The 15,999-nt window shown below is 43.0% G+C and overlaps 2 protein-coding genes across 2 annotated transcripts; one reads left to right on the forward strand and one right to left on the reverse strand.

The window, feature by feature from the left end:
• The first annotated feature begins 326 nt into the window (after window positions 1-326).
• ddt (D-dopachrome tautomerase) lies at window positions 327-5,654 on the forward strand. The gene is made up of 3 exons (XM_085275775.1): window positions 327-541; window positions 4,163-4,338; window positions 5,309-5,654. The coding sequence occupies exons 1-3, from the start codon at window positions 353-355 to the stop codon at window positions 5,379-5,381; spliced, it is 438 nt and encodes a 145-aa protein (XP_085131901.1). The 5' UTR covers window positions 327-352; the 3' UTR covers window positions 5,382-5,654.
• Window positions 5,655-12,349: 6,695 nt separating this feature from the next.
• On the reverse strand, window positions 12,350-15,505 carry LOC146571809 (uncharacterized). Its single transcript, XM_085278541.1, has 4 exons — window positions 15,312-15,505; window positions 12,888-13,910; window positions 12,644-12,797; window positions 12,350-12,413 (listed from the first exon to the last, which is right to left on the reverse strand). Exons 1-2 carry the CDS (start codon window positions 15,361-15,363, stop codon window positions 13,036-13,038), a joined length of 927 nt encoding a protein of 308 aa, XP_085134667.1. The 5' UTR covers window positions 15,364-15,505; the 3' UTR covers window positions 12,350-12,413; window positions 12,644-12,797; window positions 12,888-13,035.
• Window positions 15,506-15,999: the final 494 nt, after the last annotated feature.

Below are 15,999 nucleotides of genomic sequence, written 5' to 3' on the forward strand. Positions count from 1 at the left end.
TGATGTTTAACAGTCCACGCTGAAGTTACCTGGTCTCCGTGAGTGCTCGCGCTTGTTTCGTTTTGACTTGAAGCGTGGGAGCACACACACACACTGCAGCCGTGGACGGTCTCGTTTATGTTTAAACACATTTGTCCAGGTTTGTAGAAGTGAGAGCGGCTCTGTCCAAAGTGCTCACATCACTTTCTGGACCCCAACCAGCGAGCCGACGATCCAACATGCGGGCAGTCATGTGAGTGCTGGTGGTGGGGAGGGGCGCAGTCATGTGACTGGGGGGGCTGTGATTGATGACACCTGACGTCATCAATCACAGTTGTAGTTTCCCAGCCCAGGTAAAGAGTTAAGGTTTTACATGTTTACTTCCGGGTTCGCCAGCTCTTACGACACATCCGTCTCAGCCTCCCACGGCCACGTCCGTGCGAGCTCCAGCAACATGCCTTTCATCGAGCTACAGAGCAACCTGCCCGCCGGCCAGTTCTCGGAGGCCTTTCTGAAGAGGCTGTGCTCCAGCACCGCGGCGGCTCTGGGGAAACCCGAGGACGTGAGTACGGCACACACACGAACCCAGCCCGACCTCCAGGCTGACAGGCCCGCGAGCGAGCGCCGCACGCCGAGGATACGTGTCCGCTGATCAGCTCTCTCATCACCCTCTCAGCCCTGATCCACGTACGACAGGTGACCAATCACAAGCACCGATCGGGAAGAGTTGGATATGACGCGTGAATCGGTGAAAGTCACGCGCAGTGAAAGAGCGTCAAAAGTGTTTTTACACGCGTCGAAGAGCCGCTTTGTCAACAAAGTTGATTCAGTATCACAGCTCCATCAGCAGGACACAGCACAGGCTGATAGCGCTGGATTATAGTCACGTGTCTGAAACGAGGGTGTAGTTTCTATTCTTGCAGCTGCAGCCTCTGGATCACGCGTGGGGACCTGCAGGTTTTAGATCTCACCTGAATCGCACGATGAGTTTGTTACCCGGTGTTGTGCCAAAAACGGATTTCCAATGTGTCTGTGTATTTTTTATGAGTAAAATCTTTACATGTGTTGGTAATAGACTTCGGTGAACAGGGTTTACAAAAGGATTATAAATTAAAAAATTATCAGTTTTTCAAGTATCTGTATAACTCTGTGTTACTGTAGTTACTTTATAACAAATTCGGTCCTTTAGCCCCACTTAAAATATGTTTACAGAACTATTGTAATTTTTGCTGCCATTTCTGCTGTCCTCTTGGCCAACTTACTCTTACAAGAGACTTTTAATGTTAATGAGAATTGCATAAATAAAGGTCATATAAAAGTCACTGCCAAAAACTGATTGCGGCTTCTACCTTGTTACACAAATGTTGTTTGTGGCCCAAGATGGCTTTATGTTATCCATGAGGGATCCATTTGACATATGTTTCACATATTATAGCCCAACAAGTTATTTATAGCAGTTTAAATTAGAGATGGACCGATCCGATATTACGTATCGGTATCGGTCCGATACTGACCTAAATTACTGGATCGGATATCGGAGAAAAATAAAAAATGTAATCCGATCCATTAAATATCACGAAAGCACCTCACAAAACTTGCAACACGCCGTAACTCTCCTCAGAACGTTAGCAGTCGGAGCAGTATGCATCACGTGATAGAGCGGCTGTGGCATGCGGGACCTGTCGGTGGTCTGGATAGCATTTGGAGCTTCGCTAGCAACCCGGCATTTCATCTCCGACAAAGTTATCCCGAGAGAAGTAAAGCAAGTGTGTAAGTCCATCTCTGAATGTTTGTAAAGCATTCCTGCATTAAGCTTAACAAACGATATATGGAGCGACTGCCTCTTCTTGCTGCTACTTCAATCATGAAACTGCTTAACGATCAGCTGATCGGCTTTTCTGTCGCGAGTCCGTGTCTCTTGTTTGTTTTTGGCCCACTTTGCACCAGAAAGAGGAAACCAGCGGCTGAACAACAGCAGCACGTTTAAGCTTGATCAGCTGTTGTTAGAATTTATTTAATATTACTTTCTACTCCAGGATCTTTTTCTACGTAGCTGACGCTGGTAACTGTGCAGGGGCGGATCTAGCAAAGTTTAGCCAGGGGGGCCGATAGGGCATTAACAGGTTAAAGGGGGCACAAAGACATACTTTTCTTTCTTATTCTCATTTAAAATGTCGAGCTTTTAATAAATAATTATCCGAATCTTACACCCAAAGTTTTAATTTGATGTAAAATGAATAGAAGTCAATTACTGTATATAGTAACTGTTAAGTCTAATATACCCTAGTAAGCTATACTACGTTTTCCTTTGGGAAGGTACCATCTGTGCAGTCTGCAATTTTGTTGAAGAAAGATGTTGAATCTATTTAATATTTCTTGAAAAATAATTGATTTCTGTGCATTTTTTTTCACACTGCATCAAATTAAGGTTGATTACGTCGATTAAGCATCATGAGGTGGAGCGTGAGGGGTGGTTCCCTATTTTTTATTTATTTATTTTTGTTGTTGCTGGGAGTTGGAACCCTATTAGTTAGGTTGCTTAATATTTATGCTAAGTACTCTTTAAAATACCAGAATAGGGAGGATGGTGTAGGTTTAAGTTTATTAGATTGATCAGTATTGCTGAACTATGAAATATTTTTTTTGCATACAGGTATAACAGAATAGCTTTAGTGTAGTTGTTGTTTTAAACTTGAGTATGAACTTATACAAAATGCAGCAAGATATTTAAAAAACAGTTTTGTTGATTAAAAAACACTATATCGGATTCATATCGGTATCGGCAGATATCCAAATTTATGATATCGGTATCGGTATCGGACATAAAAAAGTGGTATCGTGCCATCTCTAGTTTAAATACGACCAATCAGTTTTTGGCAAATACCGGAAATCAATTTTTGGCAGACAATCACTATTTGGCACAACACCGGCCTCTGGAGAACCTCAAGACATGCTGAGGAGGTCATTTAGCCATGCAGATCAAGGACACGTCTAAAACCTGCAGGACACCGGCGCTCGAGGCCTGGCGTTCCCCACACCTGCTCTGATGTAAAGAATAAAGTAAATGCCCTATTCCAGCTGTAGCCAGCAGCTACAAACGCACTCCGTGTAGGACCACTCAGGCTTGGAGAGCTATAAAAGCTTTAAAGCCAACAAGCAGTGAAGCTGCTAATAAGAATCCACATTTAATACTGATGCTCATCAGAGAAACACAAAGACTTTGGACAAACCTGGATGTCGAGGTGATGTTCTGGAGATCTGCTGTCAGTGTTTTTGTCTGCATTTGTAACAGAACTGTGACTGACCGAGTGAAGAAGAGCACGCTGCTAAAACACATGAACAGCATTTTAATCAGCATGTCGTGTGTATCGGGATCCAATGATAATATTAACATGTATGTGCATTTGCTTGAACTCTTGTTTTTTACCAAACCTAATGACATGCTGGCAGAGACCGCTCACATCTGGAGCCGGGACAGAGGACGATGTCTCACCAGTTTACAGGAGAGCAGTTAAACTGGGATACTGTGTTAGGTCAGGGCTTGTCAGCATGCAGTTCAATGTGCCACAAGTAGCTTTCAAATACCTATGAAAATATACATTTCATCCAGCAGATCAGGTTACTGTGCTAGCAGCGAGGAACGTGGCTAATTTCACACAGCTTTGTCTCAACTCAAAAAGAAGGAAAAGCTAATGATAAAAATTTAAACCTTCTCAGATGAGAAAGACTTGCCAACAAACAACGCAGAAGTATGGAGAGCAGAATGTTCGTACAGGGCGTCGCTTCACCTTCGGTCAGGGTCATAGCCACTGTAGGAGGTCAGAGGTCAGAGTTACTGTGTCCACCTCCACAACTTTTAAACACTAATATTTTACCCCTCAGAGATGTACATGAAAGAATGTGACTCTGCTTAGAGAAACACGAACTGTACCTTTGCACAAAGTCTGATAACACCAAACTATTGAACACTGTATTATTCAGTGGATTAACTGCACTGATGCTCGTGACCGTGTTTAAGGCTACGTCATGTTTTGCGTGTGCAGCGAGGACACAGAGGAGTAACTGGTGCACCTGTGCTGCCCTCTGTGGAAGTAAGCACACTTAGTTTGTTTGATGAAGCCTCGCCCGTGCAGCCTTCTTTCTCAGTCGGGCTTCAATGCGAGTGTCTGTGTCTTTGGTCCAGCGGATGAACGTGGTGGTGACGCCGGGGCTGCCGATGCTGATGGCAGGTTCCACCTCTCCGTGTGTGATCCTGTCAGTGTCTGCTATCGGTGTGACTGACACCGCCGAGAAGAACAAGGAGCACAGCGCCAAGATCTTTGAGTTTCTGACCAAGGAGCTCGATCTGAGCCAAGACAGGTGAGTCTGCTGTGCACACTCGCTGTAGTTACCTGTTTACTGAGGCTGTCTCCTTAACAGCTTGACAGTGATCACATGTAAAGGCTGTGAATGTTAATGATTCACTAACTGAATAAACTAACGGACATGAGCCGCTGAGCCTTTTCTGAATGTAGACAGCTGTTGTATAAATATACTTTGGAAAGAAGAGCGTGTACGTTTACTACTCTGCAGAATGCTATAAAGTCAAACTGGGCCCGATCCCAGCAGAGCCCAGCACTAATCAATGCCACCATCCATCGTTCCAATCCCAGCGGGCAGCCTTGTGGGGGTTTGAACAGCCGGTTCCGCTTTCTTAATTCTTCGATAAGTCAGGGCCAAGCCAGCTCCGATCAGCAAGAACCCTGTTACCATGGTTCTGAATAGGTAGATATCTTCAGCACTCAGGCTCACCCGAGCCCAGACTTCTCGTTGAGAAAGGGGTGTCAATTGCATTCAGGGACCAGTTGATCCAACCCATAATTCTCTTTTAGGTTTTAGAGAACAGACTGTGAGAGTGTTCCACGGAAAAGTAATAAAAAGTAATACAAAAAAACACGAGACTAGACAAGGACACAAGAGGCTAAGCAGGGAAGCTAAGGGAGAGGAGAAAAGTGCGACCGCCTTCGTCAAGAGCAAGAGCACTCGCAACAATCAGAAAACAAGCCCAAATCCTCACCTCTGCACCACCGTGCTCCACAACACTGGTGCAGAGGTGTTCGATGTGCTGTGTTTGTGCTTCTTCCTCCTGTTGTTGCAGATCATCTGGACACATGTGGAGCATTTCCCATTAGGATGATGTAGAGAACTGATTTGGTAGAAAGATTGCTTCCAGGGCCAGTCTTCTGTCTGGGATGATGGTTTAAACACAGTAAGCATTAGTGCTGCTGTCAGCGATGAGTGTGCTGCTCTCATGTGGATGTGCAGACTGACTGCTGTGTTTGATTGGCAGGATTGTGATTGTGTTCAACGCGCTGGAGCCTCACCAAGTGGGGAAAAAGGGAACCGTCATGAGCTTCCTGTGAAGGCTCGCCTCCCTGAACGACCGGCTGTACCACATCAGCACCCGCCCCCTCTGCACAGTCGTTTAAAGGTCACTTGCTTCATTTTCACACCATGATCATTTCTGCTGTCTGAACCAAACCCAAGCTCTGCGACTGTTACATTCGCTTGGTTTCTATACTTGTTACGAAGAAGCGCACAGAGAAAGAGCTCTAAAGTTTGAGTTTTGATGTAGCAGAGGGCTCCTCTGGAAACAATGTTACTGTAATGTGGATGAAATAAACACAGTTCACTTATGTGTGTGTGTGTTTGCCTTCTTTCACATGTTAGCAGACACGTGTGAGCCATCACTGCACGTTATACATCTGCTGCCAGATTCTCAAAGCTCAGCTTCACCTGAAAATGTTCATTGTTTCGTGTGTTCAGCAGGTTCAAATCAAATCAAATCACTTTTATTGTCACATCACATGTGCAGGCACACTGGCACAGCACATGTGAGTGAAATTCTTGTGTGCGAGCCCCACAAGCAACAGAGATGTGCAAACACAACAACACAAACGAGCAAAATACAAGAATGGCCAACCTGAAACTAATAAATATATGTACAATATATAATAGTATATGCATTTCTGGATGTGTATACTAAATATTTTCCTACGTGTGTGTGTGTGTGTGTGTGTGTGTGTGTGTATACACATTTTTACAAATTAAATAGTAAAAAAATAAAATAAAATAATAATAATAATAATAATAAAATATATAAAATATACAGAGTTGAATATGTGCAAAACAAGTGGCATTTATATACAGTGTGGAGTGCATGATGTTGAAGGTTCGATGTGCATCTTTGCACATTGGTGATTTCAGTCGTTAAAGAAGTGCGACGTACAGCTCGTAGCTCCTGGCTCACACACATCAGTGAGAAAGGTGCCACTTTTTACATGTGTATCCTAAATGTGTTAATATTCCTTATCTAAAGAAGACATGGCTAAATGCCTCGTCCTTACTGAGCAACACGTCTTTATGTGTGAGAGCAGAGGAAAGCTCCTGTGTTGGCTGAGGTAGAGGACCGTCTCCATTTGCAGTAATACTCAATCCTACAGTTGGAAATGTACTGGAAAAGGTGAGTTTAATCTAAGTGATGAACATCAGTGTGAAGGGTTTAGTCTCTAGAATCTGGGTTAGAGAATAACTGGATGTTCCAAACAAGCTGCTTTGGCCTGACTAACACAATGATGAGCTGTAAGACTTCACCAGCTGAGTGAACACGGGTACATTTATGAAGGCAGTCCATGCTAGCAAGTGTTTGTCATAGGAGGTTACTGACCCTCATCTGTCCCTGAAAGAGCAACAACAGGAGCATAGCTCTGAGTTATGTAAATGCTCAGATGACCTTTCACCCAGTGCTCTGCAGCTCAGAGAGCAGAGAGATGGAGCACGAGGACTCCCCGTTGGACTGAACTCCCTGAATCATCTGGCTCACAGCAGCTGTGAGACGAACCTGCAGAGAGCCCCTGATGTTAAACGTCACAGTGTATGAGCAGGAAACACTGACTTTTAATGCAGCCAGAACAGGACAAAAACGTAATCACGCAGGTCACCAGTTATCAGTGGAGACGTGACTGATCTTTGGTTAGGGCCATAATAAAAGTTAACGAGGAACAAAGTTAGGATCTCGGGTGATTTTTCAGACGTTCAGCTGGTCGGTTTAGGAGCCTCTGTCTCAGCCTCTCCCAGCATCCCCCTGTGTGACACCAACACCCCTACATCCATGAACCTCCTCTGAGGTCTTCCTCTTTCCCCCGGCCTGGCTGCTCCATCTTCATCATCCTGTGTCCAGTACATCCACCCTCCCTGCTCTGCACATGTGCAAATCATCCCAGCCTCTCTGACTCTGAGCTGTTCCTCTGATGGACTCATTTCTAGTCCTGTCCATCCTGCTCACTCCCAGTGAACACCTGGACATCTGAATATCTTCATGCTGTGGCTCATCAGCCCTCTGTAGTTACTGCAGCTCTGTACATCACCCTGGTGCTTGCAGATCTGTACCAGTACAGTTCTCCTGTGAAAATCCTGGTTAGTCCACTGTCCTCCTAAACAACCGACTCCACAGGATCGTCCTCTAGAGTAGCCTCTTCATAGCTGCCCTCACCTCCTCCTTACTAATCCTCTGCTCTTCCTAGCTGTCCTCCACTTTCTTCATTCATCAGCTGATTAAAGCACTTCTTCCAGCTTTTCAACACTCATCGCTCTTCAGTACATTCACATCTCAATCCTGAAATGCCTTCACTTCAGGCAGATGCTCTGACCATCAGCCAGCGGTGGGGCTGCTCTTTAAAGACTCCAGCTCCATTTGTGCTTGGTTCTGCTGTGTGAACACAGACAGAAGCTCCTCCTAGATGTTACCACTCGCGCCTCTCATCACTCCTCAACTATTCTGAGCTAGAGAAGAAATTCAGATGATTCCTGAAGAATGGGACTCAGAATTTTACAGTGAAAATGACAAAATAATTCCAGGTCGCCTGTATGCTACTTAGGTGATAAAAGGTTAATGAGATCACCACAAAACCACAGTCAAAAGGATTTCTCTCAGTTCACATTCAAACATCTGCCAGGATCCACAGGTAGATTATTTATCCATGAATCAGTCGAGGTGGGAGATTCCAGCGTTCTTTAGCCAGACTTCCTCATCAGTCTCAGTTTGTCTGACGCTCCACATAAGAGCCAGATGTCTGTTGAACTTGACTCTCAGGTTTGATGCCGAAACACTGCCCATGTTGGCTTCCTACCAAAACAATCAGACGACTCTCTAGGAATGAATCAGAGGGAAGGAGGTGCAAGCTAATGCAAGCAAGGCACTACCAGCAGTGCAGCAATGATGACAGACGGGTGGCTCAGCTGGAGTTCAGCGTGCCCACATCCATGTGTCTTCCTTCTCTCCATCATACCAACCACCTCTCTGCCTTCATCAGACTGAGGAATATTCTGGGACCTGCTGTATATTGTGAAATATTTGTCCTGCCTGGTCCTTAAACGTGTCTCAAGCTGTAATAAACTCATTCATAGAACCATGGTTACCTCTGCAACTAAAAAGACCAAATAAAAGTGATGAAAACAACAAAACACATCAAAATATGACTGAAAATATATATTAACAAAATCAACATGAACATTGCGGATCCCCATCACGGCGCCAGCTGCAGGCCCAAGGCTGGAACCGAACAATCACTCCCTGATAATGACTGTGTTATGGCTATTCTTCCCGTCCCATGCAAGGACACCTGGATTGGCTGGAGGACTGTTTACTTAGCCTGATAGGCCGAAGGACACTGTCTCAGCTGAACTATGGACACGCACACACATACACTTACACTGATAGACACTCACTCATCCCCCTCCCTTTCCAACGCCTTCGATGCTTGTGCCCTACCGGGGAAGATAGCAGTCAACTGGACCAGCGCAGATGCTGCAGGACCGGATGCGCTGTGTACACCGGCTCTCTCTCACCCTTTACCTGTTGCTGGTCTTGTGTTTCTATGGTGTATTGATAGTCATGTGCTTTTGTGCTGAGGTGTTTTTTCTGTTATCAAACTGTTCTCCCACTAGGAGCTCAGTCTGAGTGGAGTTTTTTTTCTCCTCCTCTTACCTCATGTAGTGTATTTTCGTTGTTTTTTCCTATCAGCCTACCTTTCTGACATGTCTGCCCAATGTGATGTTTGTGTAAAGTTGGTCAGAAGGTTCCTTTGTGAGTGCGCATGCGCCATTAGCGTGCTGCCTGCTGTAACCCTAATTTCCCTCGGGATGAATAAAGTATTCTGATTCTGATTCTGATATGTTGTGTGATGAAACTGCTGTTATACCAGTTCCTCTTATGCTGGCAGTGTGGTCATATCTTAGACACGCCCACCGAAGAAAACATTCTGGCACGTTGGTCCGGGCTCTCCTGCCCCCTGGTGGTCATTAGGGAATGATGCAGGCTTGTCATTGGCTTCATGTATGTGAGTGAAGTTGCCCCCCCACCTTCTTCAAATCCAACAAAAGTGGTATCAAACGTTTGTGCTGGTTTGTGCTGCTATCATTTTAAAGATATTAATAAAAATTTCTAGAGGTCATCAGAGGTCAACCAGCCCCCCCACATTAATGGAATCAAACAAAATTGGTGTCAATCAGTTGAGCTATGTTTGTGCTGGTTTGTGCTGCTAAAATTGTCATTTGTGCTGCTTCTGTTTTAAAGATATTAATGAAAATGTAAAGGTCAAAAGGTCAACCAGCCCCCCCACATTACCCAAATCAAACACGATGTTAAACGTTTCTGCTACGTTTGTGCTGGTTTGTGCTTCAAAAATGTTCGTGTGTGCTGCGATCATTTTAGAAATATTAATAAAATAACATCTTGATGCGTGCTTAATCATCCAGGTAAGTAAATCCCAAAAGGTTGATTCTGTTCATCTGGACATTTTCAGTGGGAGAAAGAACGACCTCCAACGCTTCTATGACTGGGATGCAAGTGAAGACAGATGTAACATCTCTCTCTCACTGTACATGTACTGTGTATAAAATTAGAGAAACACAACCTGCACAAACAAAATAATTTGCAGGACAAATGTTTGACATCAATTTTGTTTGATTAGAAGAAGGTTGGAGGGCAACTTCACTCACATGTGTTTGTAAGGTTGGGGAAACCTGCAGTCAGCTGAGACTGAAGAAGTCACTTGGATGCAGAGGTGGGTCGAGTATCCAAAAATTGTACTCAAGTAAGAGTATCATTACTTTAAAATATTATTACTCAAGTAAAAGTGAAAAGTAGTCGTCAAAAAAGTTACTCGAGTAAGAGTAAAAAAGTACTTGGTGAAAAGGCTACTCAAGTACTGAGTAAGTAGCGAGTAACTGTTTGAAATGTCTGATTTATTTTATAAATCAATGCTATCAGACAAACAAAAATACATAAATATACAAATTTTAGTATTTTCAAATATATGTAAAAAGATCCACAAAATAAGGCACAACAATTCTAATTTAAGATTTCAGTTTTTCACAACGTAAAGCTTCTTCAAGCAAAACCCACAGTAAATATATTCACATTTACAGCAGCCTCAGAGAAAACATTAGAACGAGGCAACTTCAACATAACAGACTACAGCTGATGACACTATGTTTGCACCTCTGAAGCCCAACTGATCCCCCATGACTGCATTTAATGTCAATCATTTATATGAGATAAGCAAAGTCTGTGTATCAAAACGTTTCTGACAATATTGCTGGACACAATTGAGCTATCGATGTAAAGGTGCCTGGTTGTGTTGCACTGACCCGACGTTACTAAATATAGGCTGTCATATATTAACTGTTCCTCTACGTTCCTCAGTGAATGCAGCCCCTGAAAACAGGAAGGAAAGAATCACAAGTGATTTTGTGTTGTTATCTCACAGAGTAGTTTAATGCAATGAGGAGAATGTGCGAAAGCCCCCTAGTGGAGATTGGAGACACTACCAATCGATCCCAGAAACTAGCCGATTAGTATTGTACAGATCGCAGTTCTGGTGAATAAAATGACAACCACTGATGCAACATGAAAAATAATAACTTTTAAAATATTTCCATATCTTATTTACATTGTCTTTATGCTTATGTCAACTAAGATGAATGTGCATTAACTGTATTACTTTTTACTTTCAGTTGTGAACCCTTTTTATACATAAGAATAAGAATACCACATGACTGTGGCCTTGTGTTATACCCTCTCTGCTGCAGACAAACACAAACATCGTGATTAGACATTCGGGAAGAGCCTCTTAAAGATGAAGGTCTGTGTCTCTTGACCTAAACACATAATCCAGTTAAATCTGATTTATGTTCATTAATGCCCCTCACACTGTAACTTAAAGTAATAAATCGGTCACTGATTAATTACAGAAGTACGTCTGTGAGCATAAAGATGTAAGCCTTGGACCATCAGGATGAAATGTGGTTGGGAAACTTAACAAGCTTTGATAAAACTTCATCAGTAGCTCAAGCAAGACCTCAAAACCTTCGATCACCACGGGTGGTTAGCAGCCTGTGGTTGTACCATGCAGCCTAACAACATGCAGTAAATTGCAGGTTAAAGCAGTCTGCTTACACATTGTTAAACGAGGGAAGGGAACTAATGTGGCTGTCACATTACCCTTTTGTCCCATTTCATCCCAGGACTCGATTGAATTGCTGCTCACTTTCTACAATACTTAAAACTGATCAGTAGGACCTGAAACTGCAAACATTCAAACATTCAGGCCAAGAATCAGCTGGTGAACATATTAATCTACTACAATTAGCAGAAATGAATAAATAAACAGAAGAAAGTTAGAGTGATATCAGAGTCATGCAAGTTTTTGACCAGGAGGTTAAACTCATGCAAATGAGCTTCACCCAGGCTCATGAAAACACCGTCCTGCTTATAAACAGCAGATCATTTGTGTCAGTGTCAGGATGGTTTATATTTGAGCTTTTAGTTCACACAGAACAATTTTTATTAATTGTTTTTAGCGATTACCAAAGTCTGTGAATCCCCAAATTGTGCAGTTGTTCTATTTGCTCCCCCTGAGGTCACTTTCACCATGTGACAAAAACAACACCCCACTCCACACACTCAGGCCACCAGCAACTTTCTAAATCCTCAATAAAAAGCTGACAGGTTGTGATGATGTTCCAAATAACTTATTAAGAAAACAACTAAATACACAGAAAATGTTATGAAAATTGGTTTATTTTATATCTCATAGTTTTAAATGATTCAATAAAAATATGTATAAAACATCACAAACTGTAATATTTTACAAATGCTTACATCCTGCTGATGCAATGGAGACATCTTCCAGTGACAGTCTTCATCAGTGTGAGTGTGAGGAGGATCCTAAACCCACCGACACAGAAGTGCATGTTCACAACTCCCTCTGTGCAGGCGGGGTCAGGACCCTCCTCACCCTGGGTGAGGAGGGGTGGTGCTGTGGCCAGTCAGGTATGAAGTGCTGAGAGTGGATCTTTGGTCCTCTGTGCAGCTCTGTCCACTCTCAGCTGCCCTGCAAAGCAATAACACAAGAAAGCTGTCATTTTAACACAAAACAGCATTTCCATTGTTGGCAGCTGCAGTATGTTGTTAAAAAGCAATTTTAAACCCAACGTATACACATGAAAAATATAAATAAAGCTAAACCTACAGTGCTGCTGACAGAGGATGATGATTTATACCAACTATTGGAAGAATTTCGCCTTCAATACAGTTTGTTGTCAATGTGAGGTGATAACTTACATAGTTGGACCACAGCACCACTCTCCCGTTTTTCACTTGGTCATCCATCCTTCTCATCGGGTTGGTCGGGGTAAGGCTGTCTTCTGGGTGGGGTGTTTGCTCCATCTTGGATGTTGAGTGTCTGAAGTGTTGAATTCTTAGCCACAGGCTATACCTTATGTAAAAACAAGAGACTACAGTCAGTTCACTGCATCATATTTAAACCTTTTCTACTTATTTGTGTTGACATTAAGTACAGACGTACCTTTGTCCTGCATGGTGAATTAGGGCTTGGGAAAAACATATATTATTCAAGAAAAAAACAATACATTTCACATGTGTGAGTCAGATGTTCTTATATCTGTAAAAACAAAAACACAAAGGCAAAGTTTAAAAACACGTTCTAACATAAACTAATCAGAGTCACTGTCATCAAGGGAAAGGTTAAAAAGCCTCTCCCAGAAACGTCTGACTCCAAAACAACCTGAGGATGTTGAAGGGGCATCAAACTGGTCACTTACCTTGCACCTCTTTGCACTTACCTCTTCGGTGCAGATGTCTTCTCTGCTTCTCTTTTCTGAGGAAGGAGCAGCAGAGAGAGCAGCAGAGAGAGCAGCTGAAGAAGCAGATGAGAGAGCAGATGAGGAAGAAGCAGCAGAGGAAGCAGATGAGGGAGGAACAGCAGAGGGAGCAGCTGAGGGAGGAACAGCAGAGGGAGCAGCTGAGGGAGGAACAGCAGAGGGAGCAGCTGAGGGAGGAGCAGCTGGCGGGTCACCAACTGGGGCAACAACTTGAGGGAAGAGTGGGGCGTTGGCCTGGCCAAAAGGCGGCATGGCGATGGGGGCAGCACCTGGAGCAATAGGATGTTGCCAATCGTGCCAAAACGGCCCTGGAGGGTGCTCCCGGATGAGAGGGGAATCATCTCTCTCATCCATGGTGTCATACCCCGAGTCATCGCTAAGCCAATCCCCCCACTCTTCTGAGTCGTTCCAGTCAGATGAATTGTCAGTCTGTTCACTCACCTCTTCATCATCTACAGGTAGGTAGGGGGGGTACTCACCATACTCACCTTGCTGTTCACCGTCATCAGCATCTGGTGCTTCATCAGAAGAGGGTGAGGGTGAGAGAGGGGAAAAATACTCACCATACTCACCTTCGCTGATACGCTGGGTATCAGTGTCCTGAGCTTCACCAGAAGAGGTGGTGCTCTGGAGACTGTCATCCAGGATCCTGATGACTTCAGGAAGGCCTTCTTCTGCAGGGCGTTCAACCACATAGTCAAGACGCCCTGTGAGGAAACAATTTTTAAAATAAGATTAGGAATGTAATAGACACCCAGTGTTAAAGCAACAGACCTACATCTGTTAGTTTGAGCAGAGCATGAGAGAAAAGCATTTTATGTCAGACTGAATGACACTTCTACTTGTTCAATCTTTAAGTGAAGTTTTTTAATAGAAGACCACCAAACCTCCACCAAGGCAGCTCACTCTGTGTACTTTTAAGGTGACACTATATTGACACTGTATTTAGTGTACATTCAATTTGTTTTATTTGTTCTTTGTAAGCCTTTATGCAAACACTATGTTGGAATAGGTAATGGATAATAAGTATTGATTTGTAAATAGCCGAACATGAGTAACTTATTATATAAATATACTACAGTACATTTAGAACTAACCATGCAGCTCATTCTCCTGTTTTATTTACAATTCACGATGTCACACATTTTGAAAAAAGCTCAGAGGTTAAATATGTGGATGCAAACCATCCATCCATCCATCTTCATCCGCTTTGTCCGGGGCCGGGTCGCGGGGGCAGCAGCCTAAGCAATGTTACATTATGCAAACCATAATGTAACATTTAGACCACATGTACCAATCACATTTTTTTTTAAATAAAAACACAACCTCCTTGGCAAGAGTAAAAATTGCACACACAAAGCTCTGCAGGTATGTCTGAAAATGATGGTCAAGTGAAAAACAAACAAACAAACAAACTCTTAACTCAGAATCCACATTTTTAGAAATGTGCACAAGGACTGTATCTGCCATAAGGACAGACACATCTAATCTGTGGTAAACATGCTACCCCTGTGGAAATATCCCTGTGGAAATATCCCCGTGTACAATATCTCTCTCTGCTATCCAATAAGGTTAAAAGCATTACCGTAACAGAAGATGGGTCTTAATGCCATTATTTCTACTGTTTTCATATTCTTTTGATATTATTTTATTTGTATTTTTTTATCTTTGTGTTTTGCAGCAGAGAAAAAATATCGTTTGTCATTAAAGCCTTTGATCCGGAGAAGAAAAGGATGTCAGGAGGGGACCTGGATCTGCGTGTTTACGCCTGCGTGTTCTGAGGCCATGACAGCTTGAAGATGCCGTTACCACAGAAACGGATTTTTGGGCATTTTACAAATTTTAGTCCATTAAGCTATTTTTAACCATTTCATTTTAAAGAAAAGTGTCAAATTTGAAGCCTTCACATCAAAGTAACACCTTTTTTTCGTATTCATACACCGGTCGTTAATAATTTCTACACCTCTCCCGGAAAATTTAAAGCATACAAACAATTTACGGGAAACAATCTTGAATACACATATTTGATCAGGTTAAAACTTGATATTCACACTGGAACTTGTTAAATTATTACAGTCATTTAAAGTTAAAGAAATTTTCAAACGTACCTGCAGCGAAGTCCAGGTGACAGTCGAGGAGTCCGGGTCCACGGCGAGCCATCTTCAAACTTGAAAAACAGAAACAAGTACAAACAGATGAAGTACTTGTTGTGCTCTCAAGTTATATCCGCTTTCAGTCAAATGTTTTGCAAAACTTAGCTTTCCACAGGCTGAGGTTGGAGCAGGTCGAAACAAGTCCACGAGCAAGTGTAAACGGACGATTGGAGCCTCGTGCAGCGTTTAAATACCCTCGGCTGCCATGGTTACGGTTGTCAACGTGTGTACACGTGCACTGATAGAACTATATGAATGGAGCTGACCGCGGTGTAATTTACAGTTCATTTATGGTCATTTACTGTCAGGGGTGGAAGTAATGAATTACAAATACTCACGTTACTGTAATTAAGTAGATTTTTTTGGGTACTTGTACTATGAGTAATTTTTCAAGTGTGTAATTTTACTCATACTTGAGTACAACTTACACCATGTAATCTACTTCGCTACTTATAAAATCAAAAGTCGCTACTGAGTACGCCCACAATTTGACTTAATATTCAAACCTTTCGTCTGCATTTTTGCAATCGCAACCGCGCCAATTTAAGACGTAAGCAAAGAATAAACTCCGCTGCAGCAGCAGGCACAGTCTGGAGGTGCTGAATGGTGGAGTACAAACTACTTTATAGACCGAAGATTTGGA

The sequence above is a fragment of the Mchenga conophoros genome, linkage group LG6 (assembly GCF_057382185.1).
Source record: "Mchenga conophoros isolate Kocher_MC1m ecotype Shallow Benthic linkage group LG6, M_conophoros_male_GT1.1, whole genome shotgun sequence".
Classification (NCBI taxonomy): domain Eukaryota; kingdom Metazoa; phylum Chordata; class Actinopteri; order Cichliformes; family Cichlidae; genus Mchenga; species Mchenga conophoros.

Bases quoted from the DNA above. Each gene is read 5' to 3' on its own strand.
- ddt (XM_085275775.1), top strand. From the start codon at position 353: ATGTTTACTTCCGGGTTCGCCAGCTCTTACGACACATCCGTCTCAGCC. The intron at 542-4,162 runs GTGAGTACGGCA...TCTTTGGTCCAG, and splicing joins CTCTGGGGAAACCCGAGGAC to CGGATGAACGTGGTGGTGAC. The intron at 4,339-5,308 runs GTGAGTCTGCTG...TTTGATTGGCAG, and splicing joins CTCGATCTGAGCCAAGACAG to GATTGTGATTGTGTTCAACG.
- LOC146571809 (XM_085278541.1), bottom strand. From the start codon at position 15,363: ATGGCTCGCCGTGGACCCGGACTCCTCGACTGTCACCTGGACTTCGCT. The intron at 13,911-15,311 runs GTACGTTTGAAA...GTTTCCTCACAG, and splicing joins TCACCTGGACTTCGCTGCAG to GGCGTCTTGACTATGTGGTT.